The 19764-nt window shown below is 30.6% G+C and overlaps 2 protein-coding genes and 1 non-coding gene across 3 annotated transcripts; 2 read left to right on the top strand and 1 right to left on the bottom strand.

Moving 5' to 3' along the window:
- Positions 1–8404: 8404 nt before the first annotated feature.
- Positions 8405–11350, top strand: LOC100796784 (uncharacterized). Its single transcript, XM_041008988.1, has 6 exons — positions 8405–8861; positions 9128–9394; positions 10281–10438; positions 10578–10683; positions 10758–10880; positions 11002–11350. Exons 1-6 carry the CDS (start codon positions 8670–8672, stop codon positions 11131–11133), a joined length of 978 nt encoding a protein of 325 aa, XP_040864922.1. The 5' UTR covers positions 8405–8669; the 3' UTR covers positions 11134–11350.
- A 1433-nt stretch (positions 11351–12783) lies between these two features.
- TRNAK-UUU (transfer RNA lysine (anticodon UUU)) lies at positions 12784–12855 on the bottom strand. Its single transcript has one exon. It is a non-coding gene; the product is annotated as a tRNA-Lys (tRNA).
- A 3656-nt stretch (positions 12856–16511) lies between these two features.
- LOC100306407 (putative phytocyanin) lies at positions 16512–18045 on the top strand. The gene is made up of 2 exons (NM_001251440.2): positions 16512–16739; positions 17362–18045. The coding sequence occupies exons 1-2, from the start codon at positions 16574–16576 to the stop codon at positions 17811–17813; spliced, it is 618 nt and encodes a 205-aa protein (NP_001238369.2). The 5' UTR covers positions 16512–16573; the 3' UTR covers positions 17814–18045.
- The last annotated feature ends 1719 nt before the right edge of the window (positions 18046–19764 follow it).

The raw sequence follows: 19764 nt of genomic DNA, 5'->3' as shown, positions 1-19764 counted from the left end.
TTATTAAATTATAGGTGTTAAGTAAAACTAGAGATAACAAAACAAACTGACTCAACTCTTTTTGGTCTAGCCGGTCACTAGCCCATCAAAATCGGGATGGGATAGTGTTACCTTTATTACGTAAAATTTGACCAAGTTATTAAAATCAAATTTGGATATATTTGGTTCAAGAGGTGTAAGAGAATCTCTCCAAAATCGAGTGGAATATGAGCAAAAGTTCAAGAAACAAGACTACTTAATCATAAGGAGTGATTTCAATTGAGACAACTGATTTGATTTCGTTAACTTCATTCATGTACATGTGATTGGAAAGCATTGGAGAGCAAGTATTTTTCAACAAATCAAAGTACTAGTTAGTGCAATTGCGGAGAAATTATGTGATAACAGTTATTAGTATCAAATCAACGTATTTAGAAACATTTTTATACACATGCCAAAATCATATAATTCAACCATTACTATGTATTCAATTTTGGGGGATTGAAATATAATTACTTAATTCCTTAAAACACCAACACCTCTACCATCAAAATTGGTAAATGTTCGATAAGTCATTGTATATGTATTCAATTTTCAACTTTTATGAATTTATGATTGTTTATTTTACTACACATTTTTAAACTCTTTACTCTTTCCAATCTATATTTCTTCTCCAAACTTTACTTTTTCATTTCCCATTTCTTATTATTATCAAAATCATTTACAAACTAATTACTGAATCGAAAACACTTGTATAAAAATTCCTTATTATTAATCCTATCAACTATTATACTATTATAATAAAAATGGATATGTCTATCAAAATTATAACCGTAATTTGCATTAAATGTTAGATAATTCTCTATTAATTTGACAATTATGAACTTGTTTGTTTAACTAAAAAGAACTCATAATTGAAAATGGATTTTATGTTTCATCTTTAAACATTTATTTGTTAATTAAACCGTGTAGTGAAAATTCATTTATTATTTTGAAAATACCTTCCTTTCGAAGAATAGATATGATTTTCATGATTAACAGGCCGACTGGCCTGCTAAGACTTGACGGGTTGGACATGTTGGCCTGTCCTACCTAAAGGTGGACTGGTGGGCTAGAAAATTGGTCTGTCCTTTTAAAAAATAAAAACTCTTAAAAAATAATTGACAATACAAAATATTTAAAATAACAAACTAGTCTTAAAATCTTAAATCACACAAAGTATTAATAGTCATTAATATTAACTTATAATAAGTCTACGAAGTAGTTAAGTCACAACACAAAGTCATAAACTCTAAAAGTAGTCTTAAAATCTTAAAAATACAAAGTAATTAAATATAAACCAATTTAAAAGATCTTTTCTATCCTTTTTATTTTTATTTTTAGTAGTCTTGTATATTAATATAATTATTATTTATAAAAACAGTTAATTTTGCAGGCTGGCGGGCTAACCTGTCCCACCCCGAGATGGGACAACGGCAAAGGACGTTCATGGAGCGCACATGAGAGAATTCGGAACAGTTGGAGAAAGGAAAAGAGGAGAAGGGAGAAGAGGAGACGCGAGGTCATTGCCAAGTTGCATATTAGAAGTCCATTGTAGTGCAGAAAACAACCCCAAAGCTTCGACCACACCTTTGCAACCCATCTTATTAAGTGTAACCTTATGTAGTTGTTGTATATTGATTTAATCAACTGTCATGTTTTGAATATATTGACATTTTCCCTATATTTTTTGTTAGAAATAGATGTTCTAAGGGTTCTATAGGATTTTGAACCACTTAATTTTCATTTTTAGATAATAAAATATGAATTTACCAAGATGAGTATGAAGATGGACTTAAACTATGGAAAGTAGTTTTGTTTGCTTGAGTTGGAATAGATTTTGAGGCAACTATAGGAACAATAAAAATATAGGAAAAAAATTCCAGTGTTTTATTAAGCCTCTAAGAAGGTCTCTATAAAAATTTATCACCAAACAATGAATTTTCCATTTTTTTAGAATTTTCTCACCCAAATTATTCATTAGTGGATTTCATATGCCTATAAGTTAAGGTTTGGTGTTTTAATTTTGTGGAATCCTAGTCTTTAGTAGGTTGTAAACTAAGTTCTATATAGTTTTACATTATAAATATCCATATGTATTCATTTATATAGAGATACTTTCATATTGATGACTATAATTTAAACTTCATACTTCTACTTTAAAGTATTTTCTTGTTTTCCTTCTAAAGTGAAGATTAACTACTCGTTTTTTACCCAAGTTTAGATAAGCCTTGAAGGTAAGGGGAAAAGGGGGGAAAGAAAGAAAATAAAACATACTTGCATATCTTTAAACTATTAATTGTCATTATTAACCCAATTCTCAAGATGGACAAATTCTAGGATAAATTTTATTTTTTAGGGGAACAACAGTGTACTCCTATTTTTAAACCTTGTCAAATTTTAACCACTGTCAAATATAATAATTGAATATTGAATGATTCAGATCATCGACCTACAACTGGTGTTGTCTGTTTTTGAAATTTTGCAAGACAGTCCTTCTATAACCAATTATAGTGGATAATTTGCGGAAGAAAAAAAAGCATAGTGACGATGATGAACCCAACTAGAAGCATGCCTATGGTCATTGCAATTCAGCCTCATTGGAGCCGTGATCGGGGTTGTCCTTCAATGACAACATTTAAGTGTTTGTGTGGGTGAATGACCCCTTTTGAGGGTTGGCCTCTGATTTAGTTTGAATGTTGATTTTGACACCGCTCCGTAGGCCGCAAGTTCGCCCTCTAGCCTTATCTTACAACACAATTTGACTTTAACCATCATCTCGCATTGTCGATGGTGGACCTCATGGTTGCCAATGTTCTTGGTATAGAGGTGATGCTGAAGTCTTTATCATTCACTAATTCATTAGAAAGCAATTGGTTTGGAGTTCTTAAGCAAACACGACATCATTAAGATCTTCAAAATCTCGGCCAAACATAGACTTCATCAGCTCGACTTAATTGCAGGTCACGAACAAGAACACGACGTCGCTCAGGCAAAAATGGTTGCTTCGATGGTGGAAGACACAGGGAAAGGGAGTTGCGGTAAGACAAAGACACTTTCGATAACAACAAACTCATTTCACATGGAGATAGGGCACAATAAACTAAAATACATGTTAATTAAAAATTAAAAAGGCATATTAGCAATTAAAAAAACATGGATATTGTTAAATGTAAATAATTATTCCCAATGACTACTTAGCAATTTTGACCAAACTATCATAAAATCTACTATAGCATGTCATAATATCGGGACAACAGTGTACCCTTAAAAAACAAGCTTCACCCTAGAATTTGTCCTCAAGATGTCTTTTGCTTATAAATACATCCCAAGGGTGAGAAGGGTCCTTAAAATAAAATAGAAGTTTTTAATTAATGGGAAAGTGTTTTATTTAGAGCTCTACTCTATCCATCTCATTTTTATGATACCAAAGATAAAATATAAGGAAATGACTTATGCATTATGACATCACAGGCTTAGTTCCTTCTAGGACTTAATGCCACTTATCAGGCTTAATGCTACTTACATGACTTTTGACTACTTGCAAGCATTTTATGCATTAAATGGAAGGATATTAATTAATAACTTAGGGTGTGATTGAGGGAGAAATGAGAGAAATAGAGAAAAAGTTTTATGGGTCTCACACCTCTTACACTCTATGATGCATGAAAATAGTACTCACACAAGGATAAGGGTATCCTACACAATAATATCGTGGACTTAAGTCCGGATGTCAAACCCTAAAGATAATTAAGAAAACAAACAATACCAATTCAAGAAGATTCTAACAGATTAAAAGGCCTAGGATTATGATTTCAGACTTATCTTTACATTCCCCCTAGTCTTTTATTTCAATCAAATAAAACCCCAATTATCTAATCAATTAGTATTTTTTCCTCTTTTAAATGATAATCAAAATTGGTTCGTGTTTTGAAAATTCTTTTCTATCTAATTCATTCCTTTATTGTTCATGAGGTTTTGATTAGTAGGAAGATTAAACACAAAGAGGTTAATTAACAATGTCAATTGGATTAGAAATCCTAGGATAAAATGGTTCATACAAATCCAATGAATCCTATTATTGTATAAGTCAATCAATTAATGACTTTTGTTCATGGCAATTAATCCATTCATGCATCAGATGATCAGTCCAAAATAACAATGAGGAGCAATGCAATAATATAATTGATAAACAATTGAGAGTATAATTTCAATACAAGGAAAAAAGGGTTCATAGATAAATCCTACATCACAACCCTAACATAAGTGTTTAGCTAGTCATATGCATTGGAAAGCATAAATAGAAATAAGAAGACAATAGGGATATTAGGGAAAGAATCCTTTTCAAGAAATTATCCATGTGATGTTCAGATTTCTAAATACTCAAGGGTTAACTAAGTTTTTAATCTCTAAACTTTTTCAAAATTCAGATTTTTTGGGGATATTGACAGATCAAACTTTTGTTTAAGGACTAAACCAAATTTTGAAAAAATTTAAAGACTAAAAACTTAGTTAACTCAATACTCAAAATACAAAACTGAATTCGAAAATTAAAAAAAAAAACTCATTTACAACTAAAGCCTAAACTATTTATGTGTTAATGGGCCTATTATGTCATGTGAGGACAAGCAAAGTCCATGCTTAGATAAGCATGGGATCGTGCTTAAAGTTCGAAGCAATGGCCATTATGCATATCCCTCGTGGGGCTGTGCATGGGTAAACACAACCCCTGCTCAATTAAGCACAGGGTAGTGCTTACGAGCCTGGAGTCAATTTCACCCTTTTGTGTTCTTTTTCCATTCCATTGGAAGTTCACAAGGCTTGCACGAATTTAGCATAAATTAGATTGAAATAATCTATTAAAGCACCCATAATCATAAAATAAGTTGCAAGAAACCCCATGGAAATTAAAACCATAATGGGGTTTATCACTCTATTTTAATTCAAAAATTTATCTTCTATTTATATCTTCTCTATTTTCATCTTCTAAACCAAGCACTCCCTTAGGTAGTACTTATGTGCATGATGAGTATTAGTGATGCATAAGGAAGCACTCTATGTGCACTATAAGCATTCAATATGCACGAGGAACCACCATAGGTTCATGATGAACATTTGATATGCATAGGGGAACATTTTATTGCAAAAGGAGAGCTTTGTATGCATGCATGATCAACACTTTATGTGAATAAGGAAAACTTAATGTGCATGAGGAGTATCTTACATATAAGATAAGCACCATAGGTGTAAGATAGTATCAGGTGTGTACAAGTGTTCAAGTAATGCATGTCTTCAATACAAAAGTGAGGATTTTATGTATTAATTGAGAGAGTAGATTTTGACTAATCTTAAACATCATGTTTTGCATATATATAACATTATGTACGTGTTATTATGAGATTAATGCCTATTGCTTGACCTTTTTGTTTATGAATTATGTGAATAGCTCACCATGATATTGTACTTTCGCATGTTTATGATGTCAACAGATAAGTGTAAGGTTGTGGATATGTATATCGGCGACTAAATGTTTTGAATTGTCTACTACTATATACAAGTGCATTTTCCTGTGATCCAATATAAATGCATCCACTTGCGATCCAGCATAAATGCATTTGTCTGTGAATTAATACATTTTATGGCTAGCTATATGTATATGTACTTTATTTGTGTTTATATGTATGTTTATTCTCTCGTGCCTTTTCATACTTCAAACCTCACTCCTCTTTCTTTGTCACTTTTATTAATGTCATCTTAAGCAGTAAACGAGAGAAAAAGATTATAGGAAGGCCAAACAGGTGGATGCTAGACATAACCACTAAGGGTTGTTTGTGGTTTAAGTTTTTATGTGTTGTTTTTTGTATGTATATTTGTTTGTGTTTTGTTATCAGGAGCTAAGAAACGACTTAGACTTGCTCCTGTGAACTTACCTTGAATATATTCTTGTCTATGGTTGGTACACCATCTTCAACTTTTTATGTTTAGAATCTATTGCACTTATGAGAAGTACAATGTTATGTATTTGAATTCTCTTACCTTTTCTCCTTTTTATATACATTATATTTGTTAGAAACTGTCAATCAAGTACCTCAGGACTGTGTACATATGTTGTATATGTTATGACCTTCTTCTAGCTTAGCCATAAATTACATACTCAATTAATATAAATTGTTTATCAGGTACTTGACATGTTTCATATCAATGTTTACATTTTTGTTATGCTTATCAAGAAATCAAATGCATTTGACACCCCCCATCTATTTGCCTACAAAATAAAAGCATTTCCTTTATTCTGATAACATAATTCAAAACCTTTTTTTCCTAATTGTGAAATTTTTTCCCATATTTTCCTTTATACCTTTGAACAAAACCTCAAACAAGTTAAGTTCAATTCCAACCCTTAAAGGCTGTTGATAAAAAAAAATCCCTAAAAATACTCGTTGAAAAAAAAATTCTAAAATGCTTTTAATAAAGAATAACTCCTAAAAGTGCTCTTATTTAAGATAGACACTTTAATTTATAGAGAGAAGATGTGTCATTAGGTGACGCTATAAAAAGGGTAAAGTTTCATTAGTGTAACATACACCAACTATTACATCATTAGTCGAATTATTTGTCAAATTTTCTATAAAAAGAATAATAATATAAAAGTAATCAAATTATTTATATTTTAAAAGTATATATTACATCAATTTTAGTGTATATAAATGAAACTTCAAATGAATTTGGATTAGTATAGAATTTTGTAGATATAATCAATGGAAAAGAAACTTTCAATCCTGATTGATTTGAGACATAATTATCCAATTAAATGTTATTATATATATGTAGATAGATAGATATTTGTCTTTAATTAATTTAAATGTGTGAACCGCTCAATGTTTATTTGTATATATTGTGTCCATAGAACATCAAATTATGAATATTTTGTCTAGAAACTTATGCATACATATTTATTAGATGAATTTTTATTTTTTATTTTTACAATTTGTCTCTTATCATCCAATTCTAGTTTTGTCTATGCATTTATGATTCGTTGTCCCATTGAGACACATATTTTATCCTAATTTTATATTTTGAGTATTTCATTTAATTTTTTATTTCTTTCAAATATATTTCTTAATTTTAATTTGATTGAACAATTAAATTTTTTATAATGTTCAAAAATTGCTTTTTCAACTATCTCAAATTACTCTCCTTTTATCTTTGTGTATTTAATTTTCTTAACCATTGATCTCTTCCTATCTACTTCCTCCTTTCCAAAATAAATGCTGCATTTGAAAAAAAAAATTATTCAAAAAGATAACCTTTACTTCTAAATTGAATTTTAAAGGAAAAATATATTTGTGATCTCTATATTTTTAATCAAAGTTGATTTTAGTTCTTATATTTTCAAATGGACAAAATGAGTCCTCCAAATTTTGAAAATATATAATTTTCATTCCTCTCCACTCACTTTATTGGTGACAAAATCACATATGTGGATTGACGAATATCACATATTTTCATAAGTTGGAGAATTTATTTTAAAGTATAAGGACTAAAACTAAGTTTGATAAATAAATAAATAAAAAAAACTGAGACTAGAAACGCTTCTTTCCAGATTTCAATATTTTTAAGAGAAAATAATCAAATAGTTAAAAATAACCTTATATTATACTATAAATTATTTGTTGTAAACATTATTTATATGTTTAAAAATATTTATTTGTTATAAATTTTAATTATAATATAATTTATATAAAAAAAATATTCAGTTTAATTATTCACTTGATCACCATACTTGCAAAATCTTTATATTTTAGTTCTTATAGTTAGAAATTACTTTAAACATACATTTTTTTAAAACTTGTTTTAATTCTTGCAATTTTAAATGATGGAGACTAAAACAAATTAAAAATATATAGACAAAGACAAAAATGAATAATTTTTAAATGTAGACACTAAAATGCAAAACTTGTGCATGTATATAACCTAAATAAGTAATCAAATCAAATATTCATACATTTTTAATTTTAGTTATATAAAATAAGTATTTAGCTTAGGTCGACACACACTAAACTATTATTCCTTCCATTCTAACATAATAGTTGTTTTAGGTTGTTTTACACGGATAAAAATAATAAATAGATAAAAGAGAATAATAATTTATAAAATTAATTTTATTTTATTATTAATTTCTTTAAATAAAAATTAGTATTTGATTTGAAAAACTAAAATAATAATGATTTTGAGATAATTTTATTTCATTGTACAGCAATTATAATAATACAAAGGGAGTAATTCATAAAAATATTTAATTATGGAGAGTAAAGAGAATCATCCTCTTAGTAGTGGATAGGAGTAAATCACACTCATAAATACATATATAATTCCATCACAAATTGTTATAGTGGTGGAGCAAGCAAAAGGAAACGTTAACGTCTGGTATTAACTCCCCAGTCCCCACGGCTATCAAAATTCCAATTTGAATCTCCCAACGGCTATCAATATATTTCAATTAAACCCTTTTTCTCCGATCGCAACGTCCCTTTCGTTTTCACAATCCACCGTTCCCACCGATTAGGGTTTATACCGCCATCGCTTTCTCCCTTTATCGCAACCACCACCGATTCCGAACCCGTACCTTTGACTTTCGTCGAGCATCAACAATGGATCTTCCTCCAGAAATCGACGGTTACATCAAGGAATCCATCGACCACAGCGTGGGCCTTCCCGTATCCTCGCAAACCCTCCTCTCCAAGCTTCACGCTTCCCAAGAATCCCAGCGCCAACTCCGCGACCAGCACCTCTTCCTCCTCTCGAAATTGAAGGAGAAAGACGATCTCATCGAACGCGCTAGAGTTTGTATTCCTTTTCTTTTGCTTCCATGACAATTATTCATTTGGTCCTTATACCTCTACAATTACGTTGAAACTACTCATGTTTTAGTCCCTAGACATATAATTTTTAACTCGTTTTAGTTCTTACACCAACGCGCTAGTTTCCAAGTGTGTGAACTATTAGTAAGAATTGTATATGTACAAGGATCAAATGATTAATTAAACCGTGATTAATTGTTGTATTTCTTTTTATGTTATGTTTATTATGGGGTATGGTTTTTGAGTAGTGTGAGGCGAACATGAACGCGCAAGCAGTGAAGAGGTTCGTTGAGGAGAATCAGAAGTTGGCAGCGGAGTGTGAGAGTCTGGTGGAGCAGCGTGTGAAATTGGAGCGGGAATGCGCGCTCTATGACCACGACAGGGAAGCGTTAATGGAGTTTGGGAACGAGGCCGATGAACGCGCGCAGGAGGCTCAGGAGCGTGCACTCGAGTTGGAACGCGATTTGTGCTTGTTGGAGCAGGAATTGATCAAATACAAGCAGCAGAACGAATTGGTATCGTTATGTTTTCATCTTTCTTGTTTTATTGGCTTATTTCAACTTTCTGGTTTGATTGAAATAATTACTGGAGTGTTGTTTAATTATCTAAGACAATTTCTGATATATATGATTTATGAAACAACTGACCTTAGGCTTATCCAACTTGGTAGTGTGGAGGGGTTTGATTAAGCATTGATGTGTTCAGTGCTGAAAAGCCTGTCCCTCTGTGTGTATTTGAGTTGATTAGTTGGAATTTCATTTTCTGATGTAAATATATCATTTTTAAGTTGAAAACCATCCCTGGTTTCTTCCTTAGATTTTGTTAGAGAGCATGATTGAATGATTTCTGATGTGAAGGGCATTGAAACTTGGAATTGGATGTGTCATATATGATAGGATGGACTCTGGAACTTATTTCATTCTCATTGTTATGCAATTGTCAATTTCTTTAAATTCTTATATTTAGATATGCTTACCCAGGTTTGAAATTTGAATTTGCTAGTGTTCTATTGTCTCTTGGTTATTAAACTATAGGAAAGAGGCCTGGAATTGCATCTACTATCTACTGCTCTATTATCTAACTTATATTTCAATTGGTATCATGAAAATTGAAATAATTTGGCTTGGCTGTTGCGTGTAGTCACAGTATACCCTATTGAAATAATTCGGCACATTCACTTTGTATGGCTACAATTTACTGTGAATACACTGGTGCTGCTAATTGCTAAGTTGAAAACCATATTATTGAACTTTAATTTCTACTAATACAGAAATTTCCTTGTTTATAGTTCTTTTTTCCCCTCATTTTCTTAATTGTCAAATGGTAATAGCTTTCAGTCTTTCACAAGTTGCAGTCCTTTGGCCATGAAAGCTAACTACTGATATTTACTTTGCGTTGAAGGTTGATTCTTCTTCTGGAAGTACACTTGATGAAGAGAATTTGCTTGACTCCCTTTTGGCTACAGTTACTACTACTACAGATGAGTCTTCTACATATGCATTCTTGAGTGCAAACAGTGAAAATGAGCACTGTGAGAAGATGCTGACAATGTGGAACTGGTGAGCCTTCTACCTCTTTAATTGTGATTTTCATATCCCAGATAATTAACATATCCGTCTCTTAAACCATTAGGATCAATATGTATTCTCATTATCAGTTCATAATTAGAAACATGATTTTTCATTATGGATTTGGTAGCTTGAAGCCATCAACACGGAGAGTTCTGTGTCTTGTTGCTGAAGTCAAATCTCTAGAGAATGATAAAGAAAACCTAAGGGTTAACCTTCACAGAGCTGAAGAGGAGGTTAGGACTTCTTTTGAGGACCTTTCCATTTTTTGGATTATTAATGAATACTAATAACCCTGACTTGGTAATAGGTCAAATTATTGTTTGATGAAAATAGCGTCTTGGATGAGGAGAACAAAAGATTAGCGAAGCGATGCAAGGGAAGGAACCACAGCAGTTCTGGTGGGAAACCTACTGGCAGTGCATCTGTGAAGGTGGTGACATAATATATTGTCTTATCATGTTTACCATAGATTATGTTATATCAGAGACACTTTTTTGAATATGTAACAAATGGACCCTTGTTTATTTATTGAAATATTTTGGTTTTTGCAGTCAAACAAGAGAAAATCTAGTCCCAAGATATGTAGCCCAATGGCAAGGAAGATTGATTTTGAAGATGTAGATTCAGCAAGAACACCCTTGTCGCCTTTGGAAAATGAACTCTCCCGACTGCCGCATGTATAAGAAATAAAAGGAACTAATGTCATTAGACAGGGCTGATAATTTCTTTTAATACAAAGTTGTTATGATGGGGTTTCTGATTAGTAGTCTATCACTAGTAAGAATTGCATGCTATGGGATCACATTCTTACTTGGGAATGAAAGCCATTTTTTTTTTTTTGTTGAACTCATAACATGTAATTTTCTCAATTCATGGCTTATGCGAGGCAACTCTTTGCTATTCAATTTTTTTTATTGTCATTTTATGAGAACTTGCTGAACACCCTATGCTGGGAAAATAAATATAGTAATAAATAGAAGTATATACAACCAAATTTATTTCTCCATTTGGTTTACAGCAGCATGTACAACCAAATGTATGGTTGATGAGATTAAAGTAACATAAACGTGGATTAGGGGCTGTATAGAATGAATCATGGAAAAGGATTATAAAAACGATAACAATAACATGAAAGAGCATTATGCTGGAAAAAAATATAATGAATAACATGAAAGGACATTATGGTCGGGTAAAAGAAGGACATGGAGGTTTTACATTAATTAGATTGGATATCGAAAAATCTGAACTTCACAAAGAATAGTTTCAAGGGAACTCAATAGGTCTGATTGATTTTCCATCCTTTTCTTATTCTTCTCCTTCCCATTCCTTATCATACCCACCTGAAAGTCAAATTCGAAGATCAACCCCCTTCACCATTAATACTACTTATTAGGACAATCCTGATTATGAATATCATCATGTTTACCCGAAGATAGCAACCTGGGAAAATGGCACAGATTTCTTCTTAATTATAATATTCTTAGCAGTCAAATCCCAAATGTCTTTCATCATCCAAATAGATTTCAAGAGTTACATTTGAGTTTGTGTTTGGAACACATCTTGTGTGCCAAATCTGTTTCAATACAATTTGCCTTCATCGCTTTCAAATTAACAATGTAGGAGCTGGGCTTCCTTCATCGCTTTCAAACCTTCAAGAGTTACATCTCATTCTCTTGAATCTTTCCGAGAATGAATTTAGCGGTCAAATTCCATCTTCATTGTTTGATAATAAATTTTCAGCATTGCAAACCTTACTGACTTGTGTCTATCATCAAACAACTTGAGTGGTTGTCAACTTAAAAGTCTTAAACTTCTTTTCCTTTTGCAGAATAATCAATTATTACTAAATTTCAATAACAGTGTCAATTTTTCCATCTTCATTGTTTGACTTAACTTTATGACTTGGATTGTTCCTGATAATAAATTTTCAGCCTTGTCAACCTTACTGACTTGTGTCTATCATCAAACAACTTGAGTGGTTGTCAACTTAAAAGTCTTAAACTTCTTTTCCTTTTGCAGAATAATGAATTATTACTAAATTTCAATTACAGTGTCAATCTTAATTTCTACCCTTTAAAAATATTTGGACTTGGCTTCTTTCAATTCGACTGAAATTCCAAAATCATTAGGAAAAATCCCAAGTTTGAGGTATCTCAATCTGTCCAATAACAAACTTAATGCAAAAGTCCCCCCATTTTGTTACAAGAAAGGGATTCGTTACAATTTTTGAACCTATTCCAAAATCTATCCACATCATTAATGGACCATTTCTCCAGGAATGACAAGCTCGGTTAACCTTGATATTGGTTTCAACTTACTCAAACAAATAAAAACGCCGTCTGTGGGGATCGAACCCACGACCACGTGGTTAAAAGCCACGCGCTCTACCACTGAGCTAAGACGGCTTTTAAAAATTCATTTGAATAAATATATATTAGATAATTTATTATGTGACAGGTGTATCAGTGACTATTATTATATCATATTCATACCTATTCCTTAATAGAGGCAACATAAGAGAAATGCACGGAAAATAATAATAAATTATTATAAAGTGAAAAAGTAAACATCGGTGAAACATGTGCTCAAGTAATGAAAATTTAAAAAATGCAGAACTTATAATAGTGAAAAAATGTTGACATAACCTACAAGCGGTGCATCAATTAGCATGAATTATTCCAATTTAAATAATGATCTCCAATTTTAGTTATTTGAAAGAAAAACTTTTTTGTATATAATAATTTGATCCTACTTAAATATAATTATTTTTAATAAAAAATACATGTCGTCTAAAAAATGTTAACTTAACATAAAATCAAAGTTGAAAAACAATTACTGTAAAAACTTTACCTGTGCATTAGATTTAATAATATAAGCATAATGAAATCAAAGAAATAAAGAAAAAAAAAAAGACTGTTGTATATTCAACCAAAATATATGCAGTTGCATTTAAAAAAAAAGGTAAACATAGTTAATAAAAATTAGTTAAAAAAGTTAATTCATATACATTATATTATTCTAATTTAAGTAAAATTGAAATTGAAATTATATATACGACTCTCAGATATTACATGATGATATTCTAATTTAAGAAAAATTTAAAAAATGAATCAAATGAAAAATATACAAAATTATATGAAAAATTACATGATGATAAATAATGGATGTTCTATGATAGACAAGTACTGTGGGCTAGTGGAGGAGATTAAGAATTTAAGCACGCAGCTGCAGCGTGGTGAGTTTAGACATATAATGAGAGAACCAAATAATCTAGCTAATTCCTTTGTTAAGCATGGAGTTAATTTGGAGTGTGATTGGTGTATTTTTAAAGACTTGCCTTAGTGATTTAATTGATTCGGGTTGGGACTTTTTGCCCATCCCAATCAGCAAAAAATAAATAAATAAATAAATAAAAGAAATATTTTTCTAAGTGATTGTCCACTTTTATTTAAATTATTTTCATAAATAAACCCATGTACTTGATTAAAGAATAAAATGGAAAAAGAATATAAATACAAAGTTTTGAAATTTCTATTCAGTAACTGACACTTTCATGTATTATCCTACTATCCTGCATTCTGCTCATCAGTTTTTTGAGTTGATTACCCAATCAACCAATAACAATATTAATATACAAACTGTTTTGGATTAGCTAATTTGAATGTCACTGCACCTTCCCTCAAATTAATAACAATGCCTCAAAGGAAGGTTCCGATTTTTATTCTTAATTTTTGGATTCAAATTTCAATCTAAAATTTCTTTCTTTTACTTTCTCTACTTTTTTCTTCTCCTTCTTCATCTTTCTCTGTATAATTATCTTTTTTATAGAAATTTGGAAGAATAAAAATTATAAGGTGCAAATTATAACAATACATTCAAGTCCTCTCTACTTTTTAATCCGTCAAGCCATCTCTTTACTTTTTAAATATTACATCATATCTTAAATTGGGACGGGATCCACGTATTTAAAAAAATGGGTAGTTGTAGTATACAAACTTATAGTTTTTTTAAAATAAAAATTGGTCAATTTTTAATACTTTTAAAAAAATCCAATTTTAATTAAAAAATTAGTAGATTTTAAAAAAAGCCACAAATAATAAATCATTTTTTAAAATTTCGCTAATATTAAACAAATATAGTTCTACATACCCGGAGACACCTAAATATTGTTAAGTATACCAGGATATTAAATTGTGAGGGAATCCACGTATTTTTTTAAAAATGGATAGTTGTAGTATACAAACTTATAGATATTTTAAAATAAAAATTGGTCAATTTTTAATATTTTTTTTAAAAAAATCCAATTTTAATTAACAAATTAGTAGATTTTTAATTGTCAATTTTATATTTTAGTAACTGAAATATAGACCGTTAATTAATTACTTTAAAGTGAAATCCATAAACACATCACATAAAGATATATTATTATAAACTTATTATCCATGCCTTTGTTAATAGTGTGTGCCAAGTTTTCGTTTCTGCCATTTGAACTTCATGTATTATATTAGAGTTTGATGTCTATGTATAATGTAAAACAATTTTAAAAACCAATAAATTTAAAATAATTTTAAAATTTAATAAATTTATCATATATAATAAGTTGTAAGTGTATAATTTTTTTTCTCATTTATTTATCATATTACCGTAAATATTTGAGACATGAGAATTAAAAAAATACATATAGATATACAAGTATTTAGACAAAATAGTAAATTAATAAAATAAATTTAAAATATATTAAATTTAGATCATACCTGTGTTTTCGTCAGTAACTTATAATATGAATAAGTGAGATTTGAAATATATATACACACATTGAGTGTTGTTACTTTCAAGGCAATTTTTTCATAATATTTAGACATTCTTTAATTTTAAATACTTCATTAATATTTATCACTTCTCTCTAGCTATCTCTTTCTTTTTATTACATATCATTTATCATTTTTTTTCTTGTTTTCCTCTCTCACACTAAATATTAAGGGTGTCCAAATATATTTACCCTTTTTTAAACCCTAAAAAATGGCTATGTAGGTAGGCACCGACATTCGATAGTACAAAATACAACTCGTGGAACTCCGACACCAAGAGAAAATAGAAATCTGGTTTTGAAAGCAATGAACATAGGTACACATTCAACAACGATTTGTACAGAACACATTTCCTTAAGCCCTAAGTCTAAGTGAACATGACAAATGACATATCAGTTCTGATTCTTTGTTGGAATAAAGCTCGAGTTCTTTATCCGAATTTTTTTTATACAAAAAAAAAACCCTTTTTGACGTTGAAAACAAGCTGGTTATGTTTATTTTCTAGTAGTCTAATGATCAGTTTTGTGCTCCACAATGAGTAGGCATTAAGCAAAACAATCAATTTTCAAGTGATGGTCTTACTCATGTTGTGTTTGTGTATGATATCAACTATGGAAGGATGTTGACAAAAAATCTTCTAGAGACTAACACACGACCTTCTCAACCATGAATACAAAAATTAATTAGTAGAACTTTGCACCTCCATTAAACAATAAGATGACCTAGTTATTAATAGAATATAGTGCACTCGATGTAATATTAAATGATATTCATATACTTCTACGTAGAATATAGTGCACCTCCATTATTTATTATATTTTTAATTTTTCTATCTATACCTTTTTTCTATTTCCTTTTTTCTTTCCACCTCTTAGAATACAAAATGAAGTACACAAGAAAGATTTCCCTATCAATACAATCTCCCTTTCATTATCTTCATTCTCAATCCATCCCCCATAATCGTTAATCCATCATTATCAGTTTATTACTGTTACAAGTGAAACTTTTGCCTTCAGGTGGTGTTGCTTACGATAATAAAATAGAATTTCAACAAAATAATATGATTCAATCACTACTCATGAGAATTGGAAAGAACAGCAGACCCACTTTTCTGGTACACTAATTGGGTATGAAGTGCAACTCAAGTCATCCTCATGCAAACCGAGACCAACTGGGCTTACTTAACTCCACCAACTATATGTTCCCTACACAAAAACAATTATATAAAGCAACCCCATTCTACAATTAAGAGCACCCTCTCAGAGCAGCTTCTGTAGTTAATTTGCTTCCCTTTTTTCACACTCACTCTCACTAAATGGCTTCCTCTGTTGCTTTAGTTTTGGGTCTATGTCTAGCACTCAACATGGTTCTGCCGACACGTGCAGCTACCCACACAGTGGGAGACACCTCAGGTTGGGCACTCGGTGCTGATTACAGTACATGGGCCAGTGGCTTGAAATTGAAAGTCGGAGATAGTCTTGGTAAGATTCTTTGGTTTCATGCACAAATGCACAATGCACAATGCACAATGCACAATGCTCCCTTGAAGAGATTTATTTCCTCTAAAGTGTCATTGATTATAAGATCAATAAAATATATCTTAGGTCTTTTAACTTTCGGTTAAAATTAATCTGGGTTTTATATATTTTTTTTAAAAATGATATCTTGTTCTCTGCATTTTGAAAAATAGGTGAATTTCATCTCTCTTAATGGAACTTATGATATTTAGGTAAGGATGAAATTCACCAATTATAAAAAAAAATATATATGAATAAAATCATTAGTTTTAAAATGTAGGAACTATAAGACTAAAATCATTGGTTTTACTAATATGGTATAGTATGATGAATAGATAATTTTGATCTTTAAACATTAACTTATAAGATAAATCTTCAAGTCTGTTGTATTAAATAATTTGTTGGAAAATGTCAATCTTGTGTTAAAAAAGAAAAAAAAAATGAAAAATTAAGCAACTTGAAACACATCTTAACCAAAAATTAATAATTTCATACTTTAGTATTCGTGTATATACATAATTTCAGCACACTTTAAAGCACTCAGATGATTCCAAAGAGGCACCTCATTTATATTCATGTGTGACAGTTTTCAATTATGGGGCTGGTCACACAGTGGACGAAGTGAAAGAAAGTGATTACAAGAGCTGCACCACAGGCAATTCACTAAGCACAGACAGCAGTGGCACCACCACAATCACCCTCAAGACTGCCGGCACTCACTACTTCATATGTGCTTCTCCTGGCCATTGTGATGGTGGTATGAAGCTTGCTGTTAAAGTAAAGGCTAAAAAAGCATCTGCTCCTGCTACAGCACCTTCACCAGCTGCAAAGGACTCACCTTCTGATTCTGATGACACCAAAGACACACCCACTTCCACCTCCACTAACCCTAAAACTTCAACCTCCACCACCCCTTCAACTGAAACCTCCACCACTACCACATCTTCTTATACATCATCTGCAACTGCTGCTGGCTCCCCAATTGTTGCTATGTTTTTTGCTTCTTTGATCCCATACTTTGTGTTGCGTTTGATGTGAATTTGAGGGGAGATGTTATGGAGTCAGGACAGAGGCAGTGCTTTCGGGGTTTCCTTGCCTTTCAATTTGTTTACTCTGTTTTCTTCTTTTGATCCAATTGACCAATTCAGATTTTGCTATGACTATGAGTGATATTTATTCTAATATATGTTTATTGTATGTTCTTTACATTTTTTAATGTATACGTACGGCGAGGAGTGAGTACCTACTGCTGAATAACTTGCATTGCAATCCCAGGGACATGTGGTTCCTTCCTAAGTAATTAAATTTGGGGAAATGAAGAAAATTCTGAAATGATTATAAATCCAAACTGTGTCAACCAATTCAGATTTTGAAATTAATTTTTTAAGCAAAAGTCTCTGAGTTTTCTGAATAAAAAAAATATGTTTAGAAGAAAAAATTAACTATCCACTAATGTAATTAGTCAAGTTATCTTTTGGAAATTAGTCACTACAAAGTCAATAAATACTTCTAATTAATGACATGATTATAAAAAAAAATAACCACCGTGGATCTCATCAATTCTAGTCTTTCAATTAAATTTTGGCTTAATTGTATTTAGGCTATCAAATATTCTCTAATTTCAAATTTTTTTAACCGTACTAGGTTTGGATTAGTGGCATAGGACATAGAATGGAGTGGAAGGAGTAACTTGTTCTATTATTTGGTTTTTAAAAATAGGAATGGAACATATAATTATTTTATCTTTGCAAAATTTTCCAAATCATAAGTCTCTTGAAGATAATATGTGAATTAAAAAGTTATAACTCATTTTATTACAATAGAATGAAATCTTTATTATGTTCCATTATAAAATAGTTAAACAATAGAATCACATTTTTATTTCAACTTTTTCCTTTTCTTTGTCTAGTTCTCTCTCATTTTATTTATTATACTTCTCACCTTTTATCATTTTTATTTATTATTCAAATACTTGCTTTGGAGACAAAGAAGCAAGTGCAATTTTATGTTCACTGTGTATAAGGCCTAGGAACTTGGTGGTGCGCAAATTCAGTTTCTCCACTAGGAAGGTAGTACTTACTACATTGGTGCAATTCCTCCATCTATATCATGTTACACACTTTTCCTTGAACAAGACACTTAGTATGAAAGATATTTTCTTTTTGAGCTTCATCTTCTTCTTCTTTTAACTTGCATATTCAATACTTTTCTTACTACCAACAAATCTTTATTTCCATGCATCTTTTAATTATCCGGATCGCTTGTCATAATAATTAATAAAATGAGAGAATAGAGGACCTCACAATTCACCCGTGTTTGTCACACAATTTGGCTTTTCTCAATGATGATCTTACCACTCTTTTCTTTTAGTACTTAATTTCCTCTTTAAGTTCTTAAGAGAAAACTTTATCAATGATTATTTTTAAGACAACAAGCAAACAATCAAGTGACTTGAATTTAGAGAGCAAAAAATCAACAAGAAATATAACAAGAACAAGATGGATGATAAACACACCAAAGATAATGAATAAAGACACCACAAGATCATATTTAACAAAGAAAACATAGAATTCTTCCAATTCACAAACAACTAGTGAATTTGCTGTTGATGCACTCTTGCTCTTAGATTTATTTTTTTTTTACAATTTTTTTCTTTTTTATATTTTTTTCAATTTTCTTTCTGTATTTTCGAATAGAACTCAAAATTCAACTAGCCATATGTTGTTGACACAAAAAAGATGAAAGGTAATGAAAAGACACAAATGAAGAACAAGAAATTACAAAAAGAAATAAAACAAGGATGACAGAAACAAAATAGAATGGCACAAGAAATAAACAAGATGAACACAAATTAAAGAAACAAAATTAGAATATTTTTTTAATAGGATTGAAACAAAGAAAAACTCAAATCTGAATTTCAAGAAGTTGAAGCTTTGATGTCAAGTAACACGAAACCGAAATGGATTACCTTGAAAAATTCGGTATTAAT

The sequence above is a fragment of the Glycine max genome, chromosome 14, assembly GCF_000004515.6.
Source record: "Glycine max cultivar Williams 82 chromosome 14, Glycine_max_v4.0, whole genome shotgun sequence".
Classification (NCBI taxonomy): Eukaryota; Viridiplantae; Streptophyta; class Magnoliopsida; order Fabales; family Fabaceae; genus Glycine; species Glycine max.
Note: the sequence above shows the minus strand (reverse complement) of the source record. Positions and strands in the feature narration are given on the sequence as shown.